We start from the raw sequence: 13,623 nt of genomic DNA, 5'->3' as shown, positions 1-13,623 counted from the left end.
TTCTTCTCTCAAGGTTCTGGTTTCTGGCATTGATGTGATTTAAACTTTGAACCAGGAATTGTAGAATCAATTTATAGTCATTTCAGGAACTATGTGAGAGTTGGTTGGGTTTGCTCCTGTTGCCTGGATACTAAGAGGTGAAGGAACTGCACAAATCTTATCAAACCCATAACTTTGCCTAAGTGTCTGCAGATGATTTATTTATACATTTTAAAAGCTGTAGTGCATAATTTCAAAGTGAAGCAATCCACCTGTTTATAAATTTGGCAAATATAATTTTTTTGCAGTGTTCCGCAATCCGACTCAAATAAATTTTCTTCAATTAAAAATCTATTTTTTTTCATGTCAGAAGAGGGGAAAATAAGTAATTGAAAAACTTCTGAGCTTTAGACATGTTGAGCAGAAGAGCTGAAAAACACGTCCTTGTAGTGAGAATGATTCACCATCAGGTGTTTGAAACACGTGTTTTTTCCTGAGGCAGCAGAGGAGCCTCGGATTTCTGTGACTGATTCTTGGCTTCCAGGAATGATAAAAGCGTGAGATGAGTGAGCGATTGAGCCAGTCGATAGTGTATCATAACAACGTGATCCTGGACTGCTGATCCTGAGAGGGATCGATGGTTGAGTGATTGAGCCACTGTTGATAGAGCCACAGTGTCGATAACATAGTGAGCGCGGACTGCTGATTCTGAGCAGGATCAATGGATGAGCGATTGAGCAAGTCATTGGACACACGGTGTCCAGTAACAACATGAGCTTAAACCGATGAGGAACAGGTAAGCAATCAGTTCACCAGAGGAGCCATGCGTGACATTAGCCAATTCAGAAGGCAACTGTGTTTTTTTTCAGTGGAGGAGAATTTGTCAATTTGTCTCAGTTTTGCATCCCCCAAGTGAGGAAAATCAGAAAAAAAAATCAGGTTTCATCAATCCTATGCATAAATAATAAAAAATCAATAGTAATAATAATCCTTGTATTTGATGTGGCAAGGTTGTATTTTGTTAGCGAATGCAGCAGTCAATTTGCACACAAAATGTCCACAAAATAGTAGCTTAGGTTTACACAGCTGAAATAAACTGTAGTTTTCCACTGTTCTCATTGATTTATGTTAAAATACTTTATTTTGGCCAGTTTAGGTATGTAATATATAGTAATTTGTAATTTATGTACTGAGTGACCTGGAGCATTCGTCGATAATATGTAGCATAGGAGTCCTGTAGTGTATTGTGGAGTCCTGTAGCATAGTGAATTGGTTAGAGCATTCGCAAGCGAGAGGACCTGGGCCAATTCCTGGCTGGCGAAACATTTGGCAAGTTTCCTTATTCCACACACCTCTATTTACCTAGCAGTAAGTAGGAACTCAGTTGTTAGTTGATTGACGGATCGCTTTTCTGGGGGGTTATAATTCCTTCAAAAAAATTATAATTTGGTCACTCAATCCACAACTGTATGTGGGACATTGCTGTGCGCAATTGGCTGTCACGTTTCACCCAAAAATATACAGTCAATTCACTTTACAATATATTCTATGAAGCACTTTGAGACGTCTTCAAGACATGATAAGGTGCTATATCATATTCAAGGATTATTATTGTGATTATTATTATTCATCATCGAAGAGTATTTGGACGATTTTTGCAACTATTTTACTGTTAAGTATCACTTACCCATTGAATTATACTTCCACTTTAATGGATTATTTACATTTACCACTTGAATAGTAAATTATTTATAAAGCCCTGATCTGTAAGTGTTACTGGGAAAATTGTTACTTCAGAAAATGCATAACCATGATTTTAAATTAGAAGCCTTTTTAAATTAATTTTTAATCATCTAGCAATTATTTATGTTTTGAAAGTTCATTGCAATGTTCTCTATAGTGTCCTATTTTTGAGCAAGATTTTCTGCCACAAAATTTCTTTGGATCTATTCCATTCTATATATTTGACTACTCAGCTGAATATGGTGGAATTTGGCTGTGTCCAAATTGTCTGCCTATAAAACAACACCCTTTACAGTAAAATCCTGTGATTTGCTGAATTAAATTTAAATTAAATGTAATTTTAAATTTAAATATAATTGAAATTTAAGGTTTATTTATTTTATTGAAGAGGCAGCAGCTAATTTGCACACAGCAGTTTCTCACAAATGGCCATGAAGTGAATGACCAATTTTGTCTGGGGGATTGTTGTCCAGGATACTGGGAGAAAGTCTTTTCAAATAGAGCCATGGGATCTTTAACGTCCACTTGAAAAAGCAGATGGAACCGACAGCATACAAAAGCAGGGAAGTAATGCTTCAGTTGTACAGAGCCTTGTTCAGACCCCATCTGGAGTACTGAGTTCAGTTTACTGCACTGCATCTCAGGAAAAATATATTGGCCCTGGGATCTAAAATTCCCCTTTACAAAGCTAAACCTACATCCTGTTATCTTACTGTCTTGTTGCATCCTAAAGTATTGATCTGGTTCTACTTTTTAATCCCATTTGAAATGTTATAGACCTCTATGAGGTTCACTTCTCTCAAAACTGAAGAGCCCCAGTTTGTTTCGTCGGTGTTCATAGCTCACTCCTTTAACCCTGGGGATCGTTCTTGTTGCTCTCCTTTGTACTGCCTCTAGGGTCTGGACAGCCTGTGTCACGGTAACATGCAGTTCTCAAGGTCCGATTTTACCAGAACACTGTAGAGCCTGAGAATGATGTCTAGAGATCTGAACTCGACTGATTTAGCAATATATCCTAGCATCCTGTTTACCTTGTTTATTGCAGCCTCACACTGTTTTGAAATAGTGAGCATCGTGTCAACTAACATCCCTAGATCTCTTTCAGCTTCCCCCTTGGCAAGTTTCAGGTTGTTCTCTCTTGCCTTCTGCAACTCCTCATGGGTGGCTGCTCTGCCAATATACTGATCTAGAACGGTTGCAGGAGAAAGAGAAAGATCACCTGAGAATATTTGTTATTGATATTTCAACGCTTTGGTGATTTGAGCACACAACAGCACACCCGACCACTGTATGGCGCTGCACTTTGCATCACCAACACCCTGTTCTATGTCACTGTTCATTTGTAGAAGACTTTTTATTACAACTCCGTGGCAATTGCACCGTGGCAGAGATAGACAACTGTTAACACTGACACAGGGTGAGGGCATTTACTACTAATTTCTCTTTAAATAAAGCTCACATCATTTTAAATGTTGCTTTAAACTGTATGAGATATATCATTATTTCAGTTTGTGAGATTGTTGTTAATCATGAATGAGTAAGACCAGAGTTATTGGTGAAGTAGCAGAAACCTGATTTAATGGTTGTGAATAATCTAAACACATTGTCACATAATGAATATTAGAATAGCATAAGATTTTTGAAATGTTACAGATGATGTGTGTAATTATTCATAAATTGGTGGTTCTATTCTGGAATTTATGCAAACAATGTTCAAACTCGTGTGAACAGAGGGAATTAAGGGTGGCCCGATAGCGATCTGTCATCAAAGCATCTTTCACTTCCTGGCACCAATTGGTTATTTTGCTTTTGTTATAGACATAAATTCATGTGGATTAGCTATTTTGCATGAGGAGCCTTATTTTTTTCATTTTACAGACATGAATTCTCCATTTCAAACCTAGCCATGTTTTACAGCTTAACACGTCAGATTTTAAAACCTGGCTAAGTTTCAAAGAACCTTCCTCCATTACCAGTCCCACAGAATGCCTCCGGATTTGTTCCGGCTTCTGTTTTCTCTGTGCAGGGTAGATCCTTCACTGCTGTTCTGTTCACCTAAATGAAGTGAGTTTGTTGTTGTGGACTAATTGTTACTCTGCTCTGTGCAATGTATTTAGCAAATTTGCCCCTGTGTTTAACGTACAACGTAACAAAAGATGTGAAGTGGAAATTATACTTTTAAATTAAAATTATTATTTTTATGCTCCTGGAAGCAAATTCAAACGAATTAGTCAGCAGAGCAGAAATAGTTCACGATTATCTACAAACTGAGCAGAATAATTTCCCGTATGTTATATCAAGCCTTAGCTACTATCCCTTGCAAATAAGAGCAAATAAAGTGATTATGCTTCTCATTCAAACAGCAGTGTATTTTGTTAAGTACATTGCATACTTTCCAGAACTCTTCAGAACCTTTCCAGCACTAGGCTCCTGAAGCCTATCACCCCACTCCTTCACCCAGTTCCGTTGATTTCACATCCTTCAGCAGATCGAGTTCAAGATCCTTGTCCTTCAAACCCCTCCATGGTCTTATCCCATTCTACATCTGCAACTTCCTCAAACTGTACCAACCATGCCGCTCCTTTTGCTCATTGGGCATCAGCCCGCTTCATGTCCCCCACCATTTGCGACTGGGATTTCAGCCCTCTGCCCTCACTCTTTGGAACGGCATCCCAGAGTCCTCCCAACTCACTCCCTCCCTCACGTCTTTCAAAGTCTGCCTCAAGACCCATGCGTCTTCGATCATCTTTCCCCTCCCCGCTCCCCTTAGGTCCCATTCCCAGCTCGGATGCCAAGCCAGGACTGTTAAGTGCCTTGGGAGGTCCTCCCGATGTAAAATAATTACTGTTGTATTGTTAATTTCCTTGGAATGTCTCCTCAGCAGACTATATAAATGATCAAATAAATAGACTTAGAATGATTCCCAATCAGGGTACAGAAACCTTGGGCAAGTTTCCTTACTCCCCACGCCTAATAATAATCCCTCCAAAAAACAAAACAATAATAAATTGGTCATTTCCAATCTACGACTGTTTGTGGGACATTGCTGTGCGCAATTGGCTGCCGCGTTCGCCCACAAATATACAGTCAATTCACTTTACAGTGTGTTCTGTGAAGTGCTTTGGGATGTCCTCCCGACATGAAAAGCGCTATATCAAATGCAAGGATTATTATTACTATTATTATAGATGTTAAACTGAGATTCCATCTGCGTGTTCAGGTGGACATTAAAAATCCCATAATACTATTTGAAAAGAGCAGGAAGTTTCTCTAGATGTCTTGGCCAGCAATTCTGTTTGTGGGATAATGCTATGCGCAAATTGGTTGTTTGGTTTTAAAGAAAAGTTAATGTAGCGGTTCACTATCCACAGATGAGGTGAAACTTAAAAACACAATAAGTCTAAAGTATTTGTTGTTTGAAATGATAAATAACATAATAAGCAGAAGAAATGACAGCCGTTTTTATCTTTCCTGCCTACAGGGTATTAAGAAGGTTGATTCAAAGCTGTACAAGTCTTTCGAAGATCATTGGTTTGGAGACGAGATTGTTTGCCGCCTAGATCTTTGCTCCATGTTGAAGAAAAAACAACCAAATGGTTACTACCACTGCGAAACATCATTCGCTGTGGGTAAGTACTACTTAATTGACCTCATTAGCAGAGATGTCAAACCCATTCACCAAATGTAGCTATGGTTTAATAAAGCTTAACATTGCTGTTCACGTTCTTTCAGTGGGGGTAATTTACTCTAGGAAGTCCAGCATANTTTTTACAACAAATTAACTGAATGGGGAGTGCCTTTGGTAGACATGTGCAGAGAGAGATGAATCAACTTCTATAATGTCAGATGGGAAACATTTAGTCTTCAGATCATTTGCAATATTTCATTTTAATTCATGTACATCAAATGCAAATAAACCTTGTACTGAAGGTTCTGACGTGATTGTTCTGAGTTATTCTCTGAACCCCTTTAAAATCTTATATATCTCTGTAAAGTCCCCTCTGAGACATTGCTTTTCAAGACTGAAAAGCCTCTGCACTGAACTCCTCTGCACTGTTGAACTCCTCTGCACTGCCTCTAAGGGTGCATTCTCTCAAAAGGAGGAATCAGACTGCTCCCTGTAGGATATCCAAACATTAAATCCTATGCTAAAGTGACTGAAAGTGGAGATGCATTTACTCAGCAGCACGCTACTTGGGACCATTGTTGCTGTCTCTTAGTATGCAGAGACTCAGCAGGTATCTTGTAGACAGACGGTGAACAGATGTTGACAATCTTCTGTGATAAATGCACACGAATAGTCTGTCAGAGGCGAGCAAGCTGACAGGACCTGTCACTTTTTAACTACATTATTCTTATTAGCCTAATCTTTAGCGGTGGTGCAGATTGCTAAACATTAGAATGTGGTGACATTCAGTGATGCATTGGTGCAGCAGTCTGAACAACAAGAGAAAGTGAAATTGTGAGGCACTTTCAGATCTGCTATTTCTTCTGGTATTTGCAGCAAAATAATTGTCAAAAGATGAAAGGAAACTCTGTCACACCATCTCTATCCTTAAATAGAAGTATATTTGTTGCACGAATTTTTGATCATAAGGTGTACACTTTTTGCAAAGCATACAGCTAGGTCATATTTTTTTAGATAATAATGATCCTGAATATTGTGTATGGAACTGGGACAAATGCTAAGAAATTTCTTACTGCAAAATGGTCTTGTCCCAAAGTTTGAAATACGTCATGAGTCTTATTCCCATGATTTTACTGAGAAAACCTCTAAGGAAAAGATATCATACTGAGGGTATGCATTGTGTTAAACAGTTGCTAGCCTGGCTCTCTTGGGTAGCACTTTGAGCTCCTAGTCTAGGCTGACATTTCAATGCAGTACTGGGAGAGTGCTGTATTAAACTAATGTCCCATCTGCCCATTCAGGTGAAGAATGGCCCACAAAGTACACAGTCAATCCACTTTACAATATATTCCGTGAAGTGCTTTGAGACATAAAGTGCTATATCAAAAGCAAGGATTATTATTATTTAATATTAAAAATCCTCTGCGTGTGTCGGACAACCAGCTGACCAAAAAAAAGGAACCTTTTGGGTTCAAGCCCCATATCAGAATTTTAGCTCGCAGACTAGCCTAACGCTCCAGTGTAGTACTGGAGGAGCTTCAACAGTACTTTTGAACATTGGCGTTTCTTCCACTTTAATTGTGCACCGTCGAGTTATCTCCATCTAGTGGCAGAAATATAGTAAATCACAGTCCTTTGGATTTAAGAACCAATTCAACCCAGCAGCGTGTGGCTTGTTTTGTACTGTTGTGTGCAGATATATCTGTGATATCTGAACCTAAAATTGTTTGCTCAAAGCGCTGTAAAGAATATATTGTAAAGTGGAATGACTGGGAGAAACTCGGCAGCCAACTGCGCACGGCAGTGTCCCACAAACTGTCATGGATTGAAGTTTTGAGATTTACATCTGCCTGTTTAAATGGACATTAAAGATTCTATGACACTATTTGAAAAAGAAGGTGAATTTTTCCCAGTGTCTTAGTCAACAATGTCCCATTCGCTTCATGGCTGTTTATGGGACATTGCTAAAGACAAATTGGCTGCCACGTTCGCTTAGAAATACACAGTCACTACGCCTTACAGTAAATCTTGTGAAGCACTTTGAAATATTTTGAAGACATGATAATGTGCTATATCAAATGTAAGGATACTTATTTTTATTATCATTATTATTATAAAGGACATTTAGCCCATCAATCCCAACCTATCTTTGCAATGTTTATCTCAAAGATTTGAAAATAAATTGGAAGAAGTTGGAAATGTGCAGGTTTCACTTCCATATCAACACTAGATTTGGCTCTATTTTCTGAAAGGAAAGAAAACAGACCTCTAAACGAGCATTCAAACAATTTTGCAAGTTGTTAGTTTTTCAGTATTATACAGTTATTTATTTTCTACAGGCGAGGGATTTGTTGAAATTCTCTTGCTTCCCAGAGGTTCACAGTTCTTGTTCCTTCAGAGTCAGCAGAATAATCTTGTCTGATGAACTTATATTATCTTAGCAAACACAAAATATTGCAGATGCTGGAAATCTGAAAACAATAACAGAAGTCGCTGGGAACACTCAGCAGGTCAGGCATCATCTATGGAGAAAGGAAAGTGAGCCATGGTTGTGACCCGAAACGTTGACTCACTTTCCTTTCTCCATAGATGCTACCTGACCTGCTGAGTTTTCCCAGCGACTTCTGTTTTTATATTATCTTGCACTCATTTTAAGTGCATATTCTTTGAAACAACTTTGTTTGCAACAGCTTGAGCGTTAGAGAAAGGAAAATGAAAGTTATTTTAAAAAAAGGCACCTATACAGCAGCCTGGAGTTCTTCACTGCTGCTCTGCACAAAATATTCCAACCACCTCCCCCCTCCACCCCCAAGAGGAAGGTCTGCTGTGGTGAGAAAGTACAGTCACAATTCATAACTTGAAAATTCTTCTGCAAAATGTACAATCATTTGAGAAAATGTGTAATGCCAGGGTTGCAATAATGGCTCTATTCTGTTCTATTTGTGTGCAATTGGCTGCCATGTTTCATCCACAAAATACACAGTCAATCCACTTTACAATATATTATGTGAAGCACTTTGAGATTGCTCAATGGCGTGACAAGGCACTATATCAAATGCAAATATTATTATTCTTATTCCAACCAGCATAGCTGGAATTTATATAGACACAGGGACTAAAACCTAGTTATTTCTGATGAGGTAACACAAGCGTTTTGATGTCGTCAGACGTTTGAAACAACATTAGAAATGGACTTTACTTCTCCTGTACCTGAAAAATAGTAATGGAATCATGGGAACAAAGTCTCCCATATATCTCTGAATATCTGTTACCATTACTTAGTTATTTGCAATTGCAAATATAAATTTCTATTGGTGTCTTCAGTTACTTGTAAATGGAACTGTTCAGTAAGCACCAGCTTGCTTTATGTCCCCACCCTATCCGCCCCATTCTCCCACAGCTCTTTTGGAGCTCCATCCTGTAGTCTCTCCGACTCGCTCTCCCTCACCGTGTTTAAAGCCCATCTCAAGACGTTGCTGTTTGACTGCATGTTTGGTCGTCTTTCCCCTCCCCACCCCTGGCTCTCATTCCCAGCTCGGGTGCCCAGTACTGGAAAGGGCTTTGGGATGTCCTTCCAATGTAAAGGGTGCTATATAAATGTCAATTTGTATTTTATATTTCAAATTGAGATTTTCTTGGTATCTGTATTGTTACTGATTCTTATATTGACTCTATTGTTATATGTCATTAGAAATTACAGCACATGAGGAAAGGCTCAGCCTGTCGAGCCTATAGTAATGCAAGTTTATCCAATCAAAATTTATCCAAAAAATCAATCTTTTCGCCCACAAAATATACTGTATATTCTGTGAAGCGCTTTGAGATGTCTCGAAGACATGATAAGTCATTATATCGAATGCAAGGATTATTATCATTATCAGTCTCATATGTAACAGACTCCACAGGCTCTTATGTAACATTTACTGTTGATCCAGTCAATATAGCTTTTTTATCTTTCATTACATTCTAGTCAAGATACGGCAATTGACCTGGGTAAGGTTTTTATAAACGGTATGTTCATTCATTTTATTATTATTCATTTAGTGCAGCTATCTACCCAGTAACTGTACATATGTAAATGAATGGATATCTATTTCGAGTTAATGTATTTGGATTAAAAATAAATAGTTTGTTTCACAAAAATAAGAGATATTGAAAACTAAATGCAGTAGTAAATCTCTCACCAGCACTATGTGAAAGGGACTTCAGAAGATGAGTCTGAATTAATGTCTTTATCCCAGAAATCCCAGACAGAGATGTATTTTTTTCTCAGTGTTGTCACAGATAATCAAATAACATAATTGACCTGCAGTTTCTTTCTAATACAGATGGATTTGGGTAATAAATCCTGTGGCAATATCAGGATGTGTGAACTAAGGCAATGCACAGCCATGTAAGATTTTGATGGTTCTTACTTTAAAATTTAATTTGGAATCTTTCACAAATAGAAAAATAGAATTTTTCTTCACAGAAGGGGGAACATCATATCTGCTACTGTTGCCTGTTTCTTTAAATCACCTTTTTTAATATTCTGCCCCATTTATCTACCAACACAATATTCTATCTAAGACACAGCTGACAGGGCAGGAAGAGCCGAACTGCTTCAGCATGTTCAATTTACCACCACAGCTGTCACCGCCAGACAGGAGGTGCAAATATGCAGCAGAATGAACTCATTGTGAAATTTTACTAATTTCTGTTCCCGAACCATATGCTCTTGTGCCTTTAAAGGGATGCTAGCCCTTTGATGTTTCAACTTCTAAATACAAACTTCTTTACGGTCCAAACCCATTATAACAGGCCATATCACATGATACCTTCACTTCCCAAATACAGGGGAATCTCGTTCTATGCTATCTGTAAGAAGTGCCACTGACATGATTTCCTTTAAGTTAGTGACATTCCCTGTGCATGTGCAGCATATGGGAAAGTGATGCTTTTTTGTGCAGAATGTGACATCAGCGGCAACCTAAGTCAGTCATGTTTTAGTGCAGGTTAGCACAGTTCCATAGGAGACCAGCGTTATAAGCAAAGCAGCACAATACTGAACTTACGTATCTCTGCATCTATCTCTCTCCCTTTTAAACATTACAAATGTTGGACTACCTTTCAGCTGAAACTCATGGGTTCCTCAGAGGTCAGGCTTCCAGCCATGTATCCCTCCTGCCAGCAAATGATGAGAACAAAAAATACAGAGAAATAAGTACCAACTATTATCTCTCAGCTTGATTTTCCTTCCACCAGGCAATAGAGATGCAACAACCCACTCCGAAACTGAATGGAAAACATAATTATGTCTGCAGCTTTCTATTTATAAAACAATCTCCATTATTTTTAGACTGCACAAAAAAAATTTAAATCAGTAAAGCAAGCGTGTGACAGTTTCAACTGCACCTTAATTTTCCACTGCTATCGCTCACTGACTTCAGTGCTGGTAGAAATCAACATTGAATTAGCTGAAAAGGGTTGTATAATACATTTGTTTCTAAAGCATCCAATGTTATTCAACAAAGATACACATTATTGAGAAACATTAACTTTAGGGTCTTAATATATATAGATTGTAGATAATAATGTAGATTGATTGAATTTGAATTGGAGACAATGGAAATACATCACTAGGTTTTATTTTCAACCTAAAATAGACCCCGATACACATTCAAGAACATGTACAATTGTGCACTTGATCATTGGAAGTTCAAAACCAGATGTGGGGCTTCAACCCACCACCTGCTGACCCAGAGACAAGAGTGCTACCAACTGAGCCAGGCTAACACCTTAAAATGTGTGTGTATATATATATATATATCAAAAAGCAAAGCAAGGAAACCCACACAATTTGACCTTTGGATGTCAGCTACCATATTGTGTGTGTGTATTATATAATATATAAATACAGGATATATGTATATGGTAGCTAACATCCAGAGGTCAAATTGTGTGGAATTCCTTTCTTGGCTTTAGATTTGTGGATAATCTTTTGTCAAACCCTTTAATATTATCCAATATCTGTTTTAAATACTGTTAAGGGATTACGGGAATCTACCAATTTTTGTAATGTGCTCGCGGATTTGTTTTATTTGTGATTTTATTTCAATATCATCAGGTTCCCATGATTGAGTTTTGATTTTACTCCACAATAGTAATGTCCTTTAGGTAATTTAGTTCTTAAACAGAAGAACATATGTGGTTCCTAGTTATTGTGCTTTAGAAATGTCTGAAAAAGTACAACTCATGTCAAGCACATAAGATATTTCTATTATTTATCCGTTTACTTATTGGTGCTGCCATTCTAGCTGAAGCAGTACATCTCACTTCCCAGAGGTAGCAGCAACAACAACAACGAATTACATTTGTATGGCACCTTTCATTTTGTTTGCTGAGCAACTCTCTAGTATGCTCAGCAAACAAAATGGTGGGTTTCCACGTGTGTCAGACATGTGGCGGACCAAAAAAAGGTAAGATTTAAAATACAGATTTCCCCTCCCTACAAATGTTGTTCTTACCTACAAAGTACTTTCATTTAAGCAGTATTTTACTGGCTTGTACTTGCCTGTAAATTGCCTGCATGTTCAAATATTCTCTTTTTCTTTTTATGTTCAACATCTGATTTCCCCTTGGACAATATTATGGGCCTTTAAATATATTTTTATCAGTGAAAGCAAATAGCCTTATTAATACTGCCAGCCAGACAAACAATCCCTTTTCAACGAATTGTGGAGTTAGACCCTTAACCCGAAAGTATGGTATAAATGCGCACAATTTGGCATGTTAACTTAGTTCAGGGAACTCAGTGAAGTAAGGCATTTATCTCCATTCTTGAAGCTGGAAAAAGTTGTCCAAATGAGCAATGATTGAATAACAAACATGTTCAATTTTTTAAACTTACACACAAGTGGGAGTGCACATACGTATGTTGTAGAAGATACAGATACCCAAGAAAGATTATAATCTCAGGTGACATTACTCTGAGATGCTGACTCATGTGAAGGGCACTATATGTGTGTCCAGTGAATGAATGAGTAGGTTTAGGCTAAAGGATTTGTGATGGTGATATAGATTGGTCAGTGCAAGCTGTGTGCTATTCCACAATAAACACGCAGTTAAATATCAATTACGGCTGAAGTGTAGACGACATGATTCACTTACAGTGTTTAAGCTATCGTATCCCCTGTATCACCTACCAGCCTACTGCCAGCAAAGAGAAAACACACAAAGTTTGAAAACACCCTCAGATTATTTAAAACAAAAACAGTTGCTGGGAACACTCAGTGGGTCAGGCAGCATCTATGGAGAAAGGAAAGTGAGTCAATGTTTCTGGTCCACAACCATGACTCAGTTTTCTTTCTCCATAGATGGAGTCCTGTAGCTCAGTGGTTAGAGCACTCGCTTTGCAAGTGAGAGACCTGAGTTCAATTCCAGGCAGGGCGAAACCTTGGGCAAGTTTTCTTACTCCACACGCCTAATAATAATCCCTCCAAAACCAAAAACAATAATTAAATTGGTCATTTTCAATCTACGACTGTTTGTGGGACATTGCTGTGCGCAATTGACTGCCGCGTTCGCCCACAAATATACAGTCAATTCACTTTACAGTGTGTTCTGTGAAGCGCTTTGGGACGTCCTCTCGACGTGAAAAGCGCTATATCAAATGCAAGGATTATTAAGGATTATTATTATTATGCTGCCTTACCTGCTGAGTGTTCCCAGCAACTTCTGTTTTTGTTTTCAGATTTCCAGCATCTGAGGTATTTTGTGTTTTGCTCAAATTATTTAGCTCATTTATGAATAAACTCCACTTGAATTTATAATGAAGTGTAGCTCAGGTTAGAGTGGGTTTAAAGATTTTTAAATACATTTGGGTGTATAAGGTATTAATGAATATCAAATGAAAGGATTATTGTTAAGATGTCATTGAAAAATTATTTTTAAGTTTTGCTCTTCTGGTTTGCCATCTTAAACCTTTTAGCAGCATTGCTGCCTTCTTATAACTGCCTGTTTTTATGCTGTTTAGGTAAAATTACAAATAAATAACAATACAGTTTGTACCTTCATTCTTATCACATCTGGGAACGTTTGAACTCAACTACTGCTAGCTTTCTGAAAACAACGTTAATATACTTTTAATACAGTTATACCTAGTAATTAACACTGAGTAGACACTGAATTGATTTCTGCATTGATTTCTGTTGGAGTTGAGCTTGCATCTGTGATGTGGGGTTGACTGACAGCACACCCCTGACTCTCCATTATATTATAAAAAAATAAAGGTA

At 37.9% G+C, this 13,623-nt stretch overlaps 1 protein-coding gene across 3 annotated transcripts in view; it reads left to right on the top strand.

Annotated features, from left to right (window-relative positions):
• The window catches only part of LOC103182327 (A-kinase anchor protein 7), an 83,550-nt gene that overhangs the window by 36,920 nt on the left and 33,007 nt on the right, over nucleotides 1–13,623 (top strand). For all 3 annotated transcript variants that reach the window (XM_042333032.1, XM_042333030.1, XM_042333031.1), the window contains exon 7: nucleotides 5,204–5,351. In XM_042333032.1, coding sequence (XP_042188966.1) covers nucleotides 5,204–5,351 — 148 coding nt within the window. The remainder of the gene's footprint in view (nucleotides 1–5,203; nucleotides 5,352–13,623) is intronic.

This window comes from Callorhinchus milii, unplaced genomic scaffold, assembly GCF_018977255.1.
Source record: "Callorhinchus milii isolate IMCB2004 unplaced genomic scaffold, IMCB_Cmil_1.0 Scaffold3, whole genome shotgun sequence".
NCBI classification, from domain to species: domain Eukaryota; kingdom Metazoa; phylum Chordata; class Chondrichthyes; order Chimaeriformes; family Callorhinchidae; genus Callorhinchus; species Callorhinchus milii.
Note: the sequence above shows the minus strand (reverse complement) of the source record. Positions and strands in the feature narration are given on the sequence as shown.